Source organism: Cephus cinctus, unplaced genomic scaffold, assembly GCF_000341935.2.
Source record: "Cephus cinctus unplaced genomic scaffold, Ccin1 Ccin1_scaffold0228, whole genome shotgun sequence".
Lineage (NCBI taxonomy): Eukaryota > Metazoa > Arthropoda > Insecta > Hymenoptera > Cephidae > Cephus > Cephus cinctus.
This window is the reverse complement of record NW_014332944.1, coordinates 859-15,078: the sequence shown is the minus strand read 5'-3', so window position 1 is coordinate 15,078 and position 14,220 is coordinate 859. Positions and strand designations below refer to the sequence as shown.

Genomic DNA, 14,220 nt, shown 5'->3' with positions numbered 1-14,220 from the left:
CTAGGGGCGAGGAGGGGAGGTAACCAGCCAAGAGGGTTGCTAGCTATTGGTATTGGTGGTGGCAGCGGACTCCCTTGAGTTTGCCAGGGTGGCGTGTGCCGGTCTGCCGGTCTGTGCTGGGGATGCGAATCTGTCTGGTCTGGCAGGAGGGCAGCAGCCGATGCTGGTGTCTCCATAGCAACGTACCCAGGAAACCCAGCCGTAGTCTCTCTCTCCCTGCCCCTAGATCCCTTTTACTGAGCTCCTCGCAGTCTGTCCCTCTCTTTCTTGTTCACTCGCTTAAACCTCTCTCTTTCTCTCTCTCAGGTGCAGAGCCGCACCACGCTACCGACTGCTGCCTGGTTCATCTACCCCTGGCCTATCCCTGTCTCTTCGTATCCCTTTAGCCGCTGGTGCACCCACACTCTGGGGGTGCACGTCGGCAGCATTCCATTTTGCGGAATCCGCCGCGGGAGAGATCATCGAACCGGCAGAAGGCGGGAGCGACTGTCGGGGAGACTGGGCGGAGAGGGGGGAGAGGGGGTGAGAAGAGGAGAGAGGGTGGAAATAATTTTTTGGGTTATTTATAAATTAGATAAATTATGAGACAATTGTCGTTATGTGATTTTTGAGATTTTAAATATTGTAATTTGATGTGTGGATTTTCGTTTTTTGTTTTTCATCTGGTTATCGATACGTTTTGGTCACCCAGTAGATGTACAGGGTGTGTCCCCTTGTACGTGCAGCACAGACCTGGGGATAATCGATTTACACGTAGCATCCATTGCGTCGATGAGTTTCTCTTCTTTGGAGTTTGTTTTTCTTTTTAATTTATTTTCTTGCTTATTCAAAATACTTTTCAATAACAGCCGCTGGGCAATGGTTCTGACGAACTTTGGTATCTGAAATGAAACTGGATGCTGCCCTTCTGCACTATCGGTATTGAAGGTTGCATGACTTCTGGAGGGTTTTGCTGTTCTTGGTGTTGCTACTGTTTGGAGATATTAAGGGTGGATTGCACGGAGGGTAGTTTTAATGTCGGCTGTTGTCGGATTTACGGTCCGTCGGCCTATGGCGGCCATGGAGTGAAATGGTACGCTGGTATTTTACAGAGATTTATTATTTAATTTTTTTTTTCTTTCATTGTAATATCGATCATTCATTGTAGGATTTACCTGAGAGTATTTTTCAGTGAGGCCATTATTTTCACACTTTGAAAATGCTTGAAGGTGATATTTGCGATTCTTATTTTTTAAATTCGCATCTCTTTTTCATGCTGCCCGAGAAAATGGTATTTCTTTCCCGGGGGTTAAAAAAACCAACTTGAATATTTCAGACTGTAATTTCGGCCTATAGCCCATTTTTTGTAGAGCAGCTGCTGCGCTTACTGCTTCAATGAAATTCAAAGGAAAATAGACTCGTGCAAAGTATTATTGCATTTTTGTAATAAAATATTTTCTTTTTCTTTTATTCCTTTCTTCCTTATCAAACAGTCGATTAAAGGAAAATGCAGTATTCTATTTCATTGAAAATACGATTGATCACCTTAAAAATTGTAGTCGAGAATAACAACCATAATAATAATTTCCGTTTGAAAGTAAAAAAAAATAGTACAATTTTTGAAATTTGACATTCATTGAAATTATGGGTCTTTAATGCAATTCTGATTGTATCCATGTATCTATAAGCAGAAACAATCCCTGTACGTATACAGCTTTATAATAGGCATGGTAAATAAATTCGTATGCACCCCATTCTACAACGATTGTGCACCCTTGGATTATACATCCCTGGGATTTTCAATTAATCCCTAATAATTCCACAATTTCCCAGGGTGCAATGCCCGTACAAATGGACGTCCAAGCACGGCGGCATTCTTGAGCGTGAAATACGCGAAATAGGGATGAGAAATAAATTGTTAAAAAAACAAAAAGAAAAGCCCTGGAGGACATTTACTCCTTACAGACCTGAGATAAGTAGTAATGGATAAGAGGAGAAGAGGGGCTGACTGCGGTGAGTGGACACGAAGAAGACGAAGAGGAAAGGGAGAGATAAACAACAAAAAAATAAACAAGAAGAAAGAAATACGAGTCGGCGGCCACGTAAAAAGTTAGGGGGGGGGGGCCTTTTGGACATGGTGGGGATAATAAGGAGCAGGTGGTGGCGCGTGCTCGGCCGGCACTGTCGCCGATGGCACGTGGTGGTTAGAGGCCAAGAGAAAGACTGTAGTAGTCCTGAAAAAGATAGAAAGGATCAAAAGAAAAGGTAGAATTAGATAGACGCAAGGTCTAAGACGTCCCAGGAACGTCCTCAGGACGTCGACAATAGTTCGAAGATCGATATACGATACACTGAAAGATGACTTTATTATGTTTAAAGAAATGAAAATGGTTAATAGAAGCAAACGTAGAGAAATAAAAATGAAAACTTTTAAAAGTCGCTTAAAAATATATTAATTATTTAGGTCAATTAAAAAAAAATCACGTAAGTCATCCAAAAGAACTATGGTTTACCTAAGTACCAAATTATTCTAAAATATAATACATATCCTCATACCTTACTATATACTATAGGTCTCGGTATAGAACTGACCTAAGCAAAAGTCAGCTGTAGCAAAAAATTCAACAGCTAACCTTAATTGCGTTTGGTCAATCTTTTCTGAATAAGCCTATATATGTTATAAAAATTCGAAACAATGGCAGATGCTATAGAATAAGCAAAGGAGGATGCACCTGCCCTGCACCCGCATCGTCGTGTCCTGGCATCGTCTACCGAAGAAGAGACGAAACGTGGAACACGAGGACACCCGGTGGCCCTAAAAGAAGGAGGCGTCTTGTGATCTGAAAACGTTGTAAGAAACGTAGCAACGTACGTAACGTAGGATGTGGCCAAGGTACTGTACCTACTATACGTGAAGGAAGGTAAAATAAGGCAGGTGTTGGCGAGTGGTTCGTTCGCCTGGCAGCTGCCTCCCACCTGGGTAGCCTCTTCGAATTCGAGTTCACCAGCACCCCATAATATTCTCGTATTATATATATATATATAAAGGTTATATACCTTTCAGTTCAACCACCACCTGGCTGATAGTTTACCCCTAATTTACCATTGACGTAGTCCTGGTTATATAGCTTCTACCTGGACAGAACATACATATTCTGTACTACGTGACAGGTAGGTACCACGTGCCACTACGTTAGGCAGTTTCCTTCCATTTTATTTTCTTCGTTGCGCACATGGATACTAGAGAATTTGAAATACTTTATTTTGATTATGCTTATGTTTTATTTTTTTGGTATCGATTAAATTTTGTGTTTTAGTTTATCTGCTGTTGTTTTCGTTTGTTCATTTTGTTTCGTATACTTTTTATTTCATCACGTGGGTAGAAACCGTACTAACCTAACCTCTCTTAGGTCGACGTGTAGGATCGCTCTCGTGTTCCAGACAAAGGGCGGACCCGACTGGCTGAAATTACGAAGTCGAATATCCCTTTGCTCTTGTAGTCGTTGTTTCTGGTAGTAATGCGTTTGATTGGAATATTTGAAAACTCGTTTTTTCTATTTGTTACTTATGTAAGTCTGTTTCTCTTGCTTTATTATCTTGAGTAAATATTATACCAGTTTGGATCAAACAACTTATATTGTTATTCATGTAATTAGTACAGACATTCCTAGTTGGTTTTTCTTATTTTCAGTTGAAATTGGTTCGTTACACAATATTTTATCATGTTTATTATCTTCAGTTAATATAATATCTAGAATTGATACAAGTCTGCGTATCCAACTATTTTATTCTCTTCACTTATTCCATGTAATCTAGGTGTATCACAGCTTATCCATCAACATGCAATACAGGTTGTTTTATTTATACTCTTTGATGCTAATTTCTCACAGCAAAATGTTGTACGTAGTACAAAATTATTTCCTTGATATTTATAGATTCTGTTCAGGCAACTCAGTCCTCTGTAATATAGCATTAACTTTTCTCTCTTCTTTTCAATTCCTGCACTTTTCTGTTTTCAGTCCCTCACCAAACAAAGGAAGGTTGAGGATTCTCTCGAGCAAAAGGATCTTTTGTTCCTCCAGAAGCAGGTAAGCTGCAAGGCAGATCCAGGTATGTGGCCAGGTAGCACACGTCTTGCAAGGACAACAAAATCTTCTTTTTGGGGGAGTAGAGAAAGTTGCAACTTTCAGAAACGAGAATTAGGTCCAGGCAGCATCCAAAGCAAGAATTCCCTGTAACAACAAAAACTGTGTTTACACAGAGTAAAAGAAATGACTGAAAAGGAATGAAACAAAAAAATCAGTCTGCATTATGGTATACATATCAAGGATACAAAATTAAATTAATCCACCCTAAGATTTACCAAACAAAAAAAAGTAGTTCCACAATTTTATTTCCATCATTAAAAAACCTTCAATGAATCACCTATCAGTGATAACTTCTTAAACCCATCTCAATCTCAAATTTCTATAACTACAAAACTGACAGCAGCAAAAATGTTACTTATAAGCAACAATACAGAACTACCCCACAGCCATAATAACAAACATACCACATAGTCAAACCCAAGCAACATGAACACCCCAGTACCACAACCCCATACAAACATCCAACAGTGACTGAATAATTTCAACTAATCTACATACATGATAGTAAAAAATTTCATCCTTAAAATTCATACAGCGAATTTAAATCCAATCATTCGAAAATTCATAGATCCTAAACGATGGCGTTCTAAAGGTCCGTTCACCTGCGCAAACGAAATGACGCCACCGTACACACGTGTGCATATCACGTGTGAATTTACCAGTCCCAGGGATGGCAACTGTATCTACCTGGTGCTTACGATACGCATAATTGCCTACGTAGCAGCGTACCTACTCGTATACTATTCATGGGTGTACATGTAGGTTAGGTTAATTCCTGCAGATACGTATACATAGCACATAGGTAAACGGTAGGCGAATGAGGTTAGGTTAGGTTGGGTATGTACTACACAACCAGTACGACGCAGAACTACGTACGGCTGGAACGTTGGATCGTTCGCTGCCGGTAGCAACGACCCTGGATGCATCGACTCCTGGGGTTGTACGTTGGTATGGGGATGGCCAGGGGTAGGTTCGCTGCCACCGACGGGGTGGGAGGGAGGGAGGGAGAGTCGACTACCCTTTGTGCACCATCTCTTTCGCGCTTCTAGGTTAACGTCTTTCCTTTTCTCAATTCGCTCTCTCTCTCTCTTACCTGCTGTACGTTCTATCATTTATGTTCTCTCTCTCTCTCTCTCTCTCTCTCTCTCTCTCTCTCTCTCTTTTTCACCCTTGCTCTCTTTCTCACCCCTTGGTAACATTCTCCGCGACCCTCCGTCCTGACGCCAGCGCCTCTTTCTCTTCGTCGACTCACCGTCATCCCCTAGTCGTTCCTTTACCCCTCGCCCTCTCGACCCTTCCTAGCCACCTCTCCGCATCCCTCTACCCTTGTGCTTCTTTCGTCTCTCCACACTATTGATCCCGCAGCATCCACCGCGAAATAACGGTGTACGCCGCACTGCTGCTAGAAGAACGCCGGTTGGTGCAGCGTTGCAATTTTTTCTTGGAATTATTGTTGACTTTTTGAGGGGATTTTAAAATTTTGAATTTTATGGTTTCAATGGGTTTTTTATGAACGGGAGAGGGGGTGTACAGGTTTCTGTGGCGTTTGCAGAGACTGGGGGCGTATTGTGCGTTTATGTGGATATGGGGAATAATTTTGATTTGTTCGTTTGGTAGAATTGGATTTTTATTGGTTTTAGGATTGCCAATGATTTTATTATTTGAATTGGATTCTTGATTGTTGGATATTTTTGTTATTCAACGCAGGGAGTAGATTGGGGATGGATGTATGCGGCGATTTTGCCAATCAGTGGATATGTTAACAATAATATTGAAAATTTTTAATATTTCGAAATTCCTGCCTATTTTCACGCTCGAAATTCAATTGGTTAATTGGCATCCACAGCTGACTTGGAAACTATACAATTTTCGTAATATTACAGTAGAGTCCGGTTATTACGACTCCGCTTATTATGATTTTACCGCATATTGCACCCTACTTGCTGCCTTAAGTTTATTAGAATATAATTATATCCTTGCATATTTTTATTTTCCTTATTACGTCGCCCGTTCAGTACGATGTCTTTTATATGTCCCTCGAATGTCGTTATAAACGCACACCACTCTAACTCCAAACGAAACCCCTGCGATTTGCGTATGAGAATACTGGAAACGCTGAAAAAAATATTGCATACAAAAACAATTAAAGCGGTAGTCCTTAAAGACTTTTTCAAAAGTACACAAGATTCAGCAGATATTCCCCCAGCCTTACGAAATAAAAGAACAAGATTTTGCTCCTTCAAGTCAATTAGCTATCAATCCTAACCTAACCTAATACACTTTAACCACACTTATCAAATCAACCTTTCGCACGTAACCTAACCTAAAAGTGGGACAAAAAATATTTAAAAAAAGCCCACAAACAAGATAAATTCCAAAATTCATGATTCATCATGAACAAGAATCTACATTGTTCCAGAACATACTAGTAGGTACAAGCCGTTGATATTTTTTTTATCATCCAAAGTTGGCTAACTGGCATGGGCCTTTGGTCTTTACGACGGTTGACAAATTAGCATAACAGGGAATCGACCCAATCCCAAAGAGGGAGGGAGGGAAGGAGGGGAGGTATCCCTTCGAGTTCTCAACATGAGATTGAAACTCCCCATAGCAAAAGACCCCGTCTACAGTGCTAGTTATAAGTGTATGATACACAGAACACCTATTACACGCATCTATCACACAGAAATTTTTGTCTCATGATAAAATAGCACAGCGGTGATAGATAGGCAAATATGAAAATAGATTTATCCTCGAGCCTATCGACTGAAGTGCAGAGTTCTTGAATGGACTGTGCTCCCTTGGCAATAGGTTAATAATAATAATAATACAGTTCTCATTGAACGAAATTATGAGGTTGTATGATAAAAAAATTGATTATCAATTTTTCAAAACCATCCCCCGTGTAAAAAAATTTTGAATTCATCACGAAAAGCATTTCTTTTCTTGTTTAAATTTCTGTCCTAATATTATTCATGCAGAATCGAAAGATCGAGTGAATAAATAAGCTTAGGGGTTGATTCGTTATTCTGGGATTTTAAGGGTTGCGAAGCACTGTTCCTCTTGAAGAGTAAAGAGGTACGACGTAATAGGGTTGTTGATCTGCACAATCGGAAGTTAATTAAACATCCGGTTCCTGAAGAAAGATGGGGGCGGAGGACACTTGGTTTTCCTTCTTTTTTAGGGGTGGTTTGCATATCCTTGGATGTAAATAATGAGAATCGGCAATCGGAACGAGTTCAGATAATTTATAAGAGGCGGGTAGATATCCCGGGCTGCTGCCCGCGGCTCTGCCACGAGGGTGGATGTCGTGCGCGGGGGGTGGGTGGAGGGGGGTGCTGTCGGTAGGGGATGGCGATGGCTGGAACGGCTCGAGAGCCGGTTGCAAGCGGACAGGGCTCTACGCCAGGGGTGTACCCACTTCGGTGCATCAAGGGGTGGTTTCTCGCTGGGGTCAGTGCCCTCCCGTAACATTGAACCACCCCGTGGTGCAGTCATGGGCGAGTGTAACGCGCATGTGCCATGCCCTCCCCAACTACACCCCGAGTACACCACCCACAACCACCCTACACCATCCCTCTCGGTCCTTTACTCCTCTCGTTAGAAATATCACCCTACTATTTCCACCCCCCCCCCCAAATACCACTGTCTTATTTTTCCTCTTTTTTTCATCCCCCTTATCCTACAACCCCTTTGTCATTAGAACGCCAAAACAGTACACCCTCCTTTTACCGAGGAAACTTTACCTATTTACGGTAAGGAATTTACCATTTGTCCTCTGCTACGTCATCCATCGTCAACCCTTTCAGGCTGGTGGACAGTGGAAAAACATCCCTCTGGTCTTCCTCTTTATTTTTATAGAAAAGAAGGAAAAAAAGGGATGCGGACATGGTTCCCTTGATAACTTGTGGACCAGTGATGGATACAAGAGTGTTATTAAATCTGGCATTATGCCTTGAGATTCATACAAGTTTTTATTAGCCTATTACAAAGCCCTTCTTTCGTAAGGGATGATTTTGTATTATCATTTCGATTTAATAATCAATTACTGGATTGCATTATTGTAAAAATATACTTAACTGTGGAAATAAAAATTATTGCTCTAAGAAAAATTTATTACGGATCTGCCAGTGATGTTAAATTTTATCTCCATCTATATGTTGCAGGGATCGGAAATCAGGACGAATCCAATGAGCCATCATCCTGATCGTAGGTAATGGGGTACGTACGACTTCGAGGGGGGTGATGACTTTCTATGAAAATCCACGTGCGGAAATTGACGTGGCGTCGGAAGGTGCTAGTAAGGGGTATAACGTGGTGGCCGAAGATGGCGAGGAGGGTGAAAACGAGGATGAGGGTTGTGAGGATGGGTGATATAGGGTGGGAGAGTAGAGGGTGTGAACTAGCAGTACCGTGCAACGAATGGAAATCGATTCCGAGTCTGGGTCAGGCAAGGGCGTTCACCCCTTGTGCAGCCCGGGAGGCACACGGAACCACGGTCGTAGCTAGGGTTTAGAAGAGGATGCTAGAGAGAGGTTGTTGCACGATGGGGGATGAACGGACCCGGATGCTGGGATATTTACTCCCTGGCGAAACCAAGGACTGTCCCAAATCGAGGTCCTTCCGTAGCCACAGCCCTTGGACCTGGTGCCTGGGATATCTCGTGGTTGCTATATTTAATCCTATGCACATCCTGGGTCCAGGATGAGGTGAATCATCGGCTAGTGGATGACCTTCTCGCACAGGATAACAGCACTGGGGAAGCTGTGGTATCTGCTAAGGGTGAACGCACTACCTTGATACCACGAGGTCAGCTTAACTGTAGTGCTTTGTAGGATTATCGGTTACCTGGCCATGAGAATTTCACCTTATGGGGTGTAGGTTAAATTGAGTTAGGTATAAGATGATCATAATTGTCATGATCGGCGTTGGTGGGTTCAGTGTGCCTGATTGTATGCAACCCGATCTACAGGAATGCTGAAAGGGAATCAATAGGGATCTATTATGTGGGGAACTTCGTTTGGCTTGGAACCCGAATAGGATTATGTTTATAGATAGGATACTAATATGCATAGATAGGTTTGTGTAGTGGTTGAAGATAATGCATGTCATTAGATTCTATATTGTGAAGTAATACTTGAACGGTTCATATCGAGAAAGTTACGTTATATATATTAATAGGGAGTAACTATTGCAGGAAGGATTTTAGGAGATTTATTCATCGAAAAAAGAAAATGGAATATATTAGATTTGGGGCAATTGCAGTTTTTATTTTTACCGACTGGGTTATTCGGTCGGTAATACTTTTTTTTTTATTTTCTTCTTATAACTGAAGATAGTTTGGAAATTTTTCTATAAATAGTGCAATTTGATGTCATAGGATTTCTTAAAAATGTATACAACTTATTGTCATCGATTGTAGGTATTTCAATTTGCTTCTTTACCTACTATGGGTATATTCGAACATCTCTGTAATTGTTGGATAAATATTGTATATACATTTATTATTATTATTTACTACTCGTTAATCCCAATAGTGTATAATGCAAGTTTATTCATTATTACCTTGGACTAAAAATACTTATTCTTTTAAATTCTATTTTTACTACTACTTTGATCAATTTACTTCGAGAATTCGGTATATCTAATCGTAATAAATAATAGAATAAATTATAAGTTAGACCATATAAGGAAGGAGAATTGAAAGAGGAGCGAGGTATAGATACGAAGATAAGGAATGCTTTTGCTTCTCTGATAATTATATACAGTAGAATTACCACAATTGAGATTTTATTATATCGTATTTTTCTTTTCTTTCACTCATATTGTGTAATCGTAAGCAAATCAGCAATAAGCACATATAAACAGGATAAGTAAGGTCGCATGTTGTTTGACTTTTTTATATCAAGGAACTGATATTTCACAAAACTAAGCAGTCAACTGGTATCAGTGAACTTGGTAACATTGCTTTTATATAAAGACTCGTATTTCTTTAGTAATTATAAATGTTGAAAATCTGTACAAAGTGTAAAAGATTGTTAGAATACTAATAAATTATGACGAACGTATTTTTGAACTCTCCTCCAAAGGGATTGGAAAAGGAGTTCAATGTTTTATTCACTTCTGAAGCTATTGAATTTCTGACAGAACTAGTTATACAATTTGACAGAAAAGTTGAGGAACTATACAGCACACGATTAAGTAGAAAGTGCGACTTCAAAAATACTCCAAAAATACCAAAGTTTCTTAAATCAGAGATAACACATCAAGAGTGGAAAGTTGCTCCAGTTGGTAAATACACTTTGTTATTGTGAAGCATGCTGTAGTATAATGATTGACATATTAGTACCTGCAATGAAATCAGTAAGATTATTTTGCTGGATCATCAGCAGACATTTATTCTATTATTTAATAAAATGATTTCTTCCATAGGAAAGAGGCTTCAGAATCGACATTTGGACTTGGGTGACGTCAGTCCAACAAATTATGAACACTTTACTGCTGCGCTATGTGCAGATGTTCAAGGAATACAAGTAGATTTCGATGATGGTCATTGTCCATCATGGGGAAATCAAATTGCTGGATTGTTTAATGTTTACCAAGCTGTACATAATCAATTACCAAATGTTCCACTGATTCAGAAAGCTCCTATTCTTATGCTGCGTCCAAGAGCATGGAATATGTTAGAGCACAATGTAACCATAAATGGAAAAGAAATCCCAGGACCATTGTTCGACTTTGGTCTCTTATGTTTCCATAATGCTGAAATCTTATCTCAGTATGATTCAGGTCCATTTTTTTACTTATCTAAGATGGAAGGCTTTAACGAAGCGCATTTGTGGAATGATATTTTCACATGGACGCAATTACGTTTAAGAATACCATACGGAACGATCAAAGCTTGTGTATTAATTGAAAATATTCTATCGTCCTTTGAAATGGAGAGTATCCTCTTTGAGCTACGAGATCATTCTTTAGGACTAAACTGTGGAATATGGGATTACGCAGCATCCATTATCAATAAGTTTGGCAGTGATGCAGCGTTTGTTTTACCTGACCGCAATAAGTATGTCAATATGAATAGACATTTTTTAAAAAAATACATGGAGCTTGTCGTGAAAACATGTCACAGGAGAAAGGCCCATGCAACAGGTGGCATGGCAGCTCTGTTGCTTCCGGCAGACAAGAACTCCAAAGAATATAAATCGGTTATTGACAAAGTTACTGCAGCAAAATTAGCAGAAGTTAGAGCTGGTGTTGATGGTTTTATGGTCTATGATTTGGGCTTAGTGCCCAGTATCAATCAACTGTGGAAAGAATATGGTGGACCGTTCCCTAATCAAATTTCATATCCTGGAATTCCTATAGAAATTACCGAAGCGGATTTACTGAAGTTGCCTAAGGGTGGTGTCACAATTAATGGCCTTCGGCATAATATATCTGTAGGCATTCTCTTTATATTCAACTGGTTAAATGGCAAGGGTCATTTCCCCTACAAAGGTTCTGTAGAAGATTCAGCTACAGCTGAGATATCAAGGTCTCAAATTTGGCAATGGATTCGACATGGTGCACAAGTGGAAGACAGTAATGAAATTGTTACAAGGCAATTGGTAAATAATTATGCGACAGATGTCATAAAACCTCTTGCAGAGGAGTATGCTAAGACTACTCAAGAGAAGATCAAACTCTTTGAAGCATTTGACGTTTTTCTTGAAATAGTGAATCATAGAGAATTCCCAGATTTCTTAACAACATATTTAAATGATGAGCACATAGTCAGAAAAGCCCATGCTAAGCTATAAATCCAATATTACAAAAAAATAAATACAAAACATGGTAATCAATGAAAATATATATCTTGTAAACACCAGAACTGTTTTTCATATTAAAAAAAATTTTTATAAAATATAGTAATGTTCGTTCGTTCCTCTTTCTGTGAATGCTTTCACTTGTATAATAAATTTTTATTATTCGATTCACTCTACAATAAGTGCTGATTTGCAAATTAAAAAATATTTATATGAAACATTTACCTTATTGTACAGAAACAATACGTAACAAACCTGCATCGAAGTTCTAAACGGTTCATATTCCATAAGCAGTGCGTTATACTGTAGTACCTTCATAAACGTTTTCTAAGAATAACCCTTATTTCCTTCGAAAGTGCAATAAAATAACAGGTACAATTAGTAAAATTAATTTATCTAAAACGACTCTAAATAACCGTACTGTCCGGAAATTATATTTGTTCATAGTCTTTTTCTTGTTGCACTCTTTCTCGTTTGCGGGTTTTAATCCCGTTTAAGTTCATTGGATTAGGACCGCTGCAGAATAATAGCAATTTTCCTTCGATTTTAAAAGGAAAATGTTTCCTGAATTATTCTTAATAAATATGCTAAATCTGTCATTTCAAAAGTCTCACGCGCGCAAATTTGTATTGTACTGCACTTAAATGCGCATGTGTTTCAAGATGCGGAAATATTTTTGTTTACTGTTACAAGTGTATTACGAGAGATGAGTAGGGAGATGAACAACGCTACGATTTTAGGCGATACCAAAATTATGGCGCTAAATCGTAGTGGCGAGTCTGGAAGTAGGATCATGTGATCATCGTCTCCGTCGACAATGCCAATCCCGTTATAGCCGAACTCTTAAGAAGAAGAAGGAAGAGAGAAGAAAAAAATCAGTTGCACAGAAATATTTAAAATCCGAAAAATTGAATAAAGCTTTCCAAATACTATTAAATATTATTGGATCTTGATTTACTTTCAAAAATTATTCAAAATATAAAATTGATGCTAAAATTGATTGACAGAGAAAATAGAGCATAGCTGAAAAGAGGTGTAGCAGCATAAGGGTGGAGGAGAAGGAAAAGGATACTGTTATAATGGAGGAGAGTCAGAGAGAGCCAGAACTCACTCGTACTCTGGGATATTCGCATAGGGCAAAAGAATATCAAAGTGTATAAGTGTTACAAGATAATTTATTGGATAAATGCAATAATTATACAGTATACGAAGTACAGTTGTACATATATAGTCCGCGAAAGATTAGTAATATTAATGCCATTATAAATATATTAAAATATATCACTACAATATAATATACTTGTGGTATGTTACATGCGCTACCCACTTTGAACTTTTCTTTTTTCAAAAGACATTTTAAAAACTTAGTTTTTAAGGATATATTAGGAGGAGAGTGATGGAGATGTACGAAGGAATAGGAGATTCAAAAAGTGTATAAGTGTTAGAAGATAATTTATTCGACAAATGCAATAATTATACAGTATACAAAGTACAGATGTACATACATCGTATATGGCTTGCGAAAGATTAACAATAACAGTTCCATTAGAGATATACTACATATAGCACTACAATATAATATACTTGTGGTATGTTACATGCGCTACCCACTTTGAACTTTTCTTTTTTCAAAAGACATTTTAAAAACTTAGTTTTTAAGGATATATTAGGAGGAGAGTGATGGAGATGTACGAAGGAATAGGAGATTCAAAAAGTGTATAAGTGTTAGAAGATAATTTATTCGACAAATGCAATAATTATACAGTATACAAAGTACAGATGTACATACATCGTATATGGCTTGCGAAAGATTAACAATAACAGTACCATTAGAGATATACTACATATATCACTACAATATAATATACTTGTGGTATGTTACATGCGCTACCTCTTCAAACTTTTCTTTTTCCAAAAAACATTTTAAAAACTTAGTTTTTAAGATTATACTAGTAGGAGAGTGTTGGAGAATAGGAAGGAATAGGAGATTCGAAATTTGAGTAGAAACATTTGATGGCAGCAGACAGGGAAGATGTTGTTGAAGAGGAAAAGAGGAAGATTGTTAAAAAGAAAGAGAGAAGAAGGGAAATGTTTATGACTGAGGGAACAAGGGGAGAAGAAGATGCGTAAAGCGTATGCACGAGGACCAGATTATTCTGCAGGAGCGAGGAAAGAGAACAGTGGAAAAGTAGAAAGTATAAGGGAGCGAAATAGGCCCCACCCCGCCTATTTCCGTGAGGCCCTGCCTCTCCTGAAGGGAGCTACGGCCCCTCCGAGGCCCTACA

The 14,220-nt window shown here is 38.9% G+C and overlaps 1 protein-coding gene across 1 annotated transcript; it reads left to right on the top strand.

The window, feature by feature from the left end:
- Positions 1–9,850: 9,850 nt before the first annotated feature.
- Positions 9,851–12,578, top strand: LOC107265528 (malate synthase). Its single transcript, XM_015735082.2, has 2 exons — positions 9,851–10,418; positions 10,560–12,578. Exons 1-2 carry the CDS (start codon positions 10,184–10,186, stop codon positions 11,927–11,929), a joined length of 1,605 nt encoding a protein of 534 aa, XP_015590568.1. The 5' UTR covers positions 9,851–10,183; the 3' UTR covers positions 11,930–12,578.
- Positions 12,579–14,220: the final 1,642 nt, after the last annotated feature.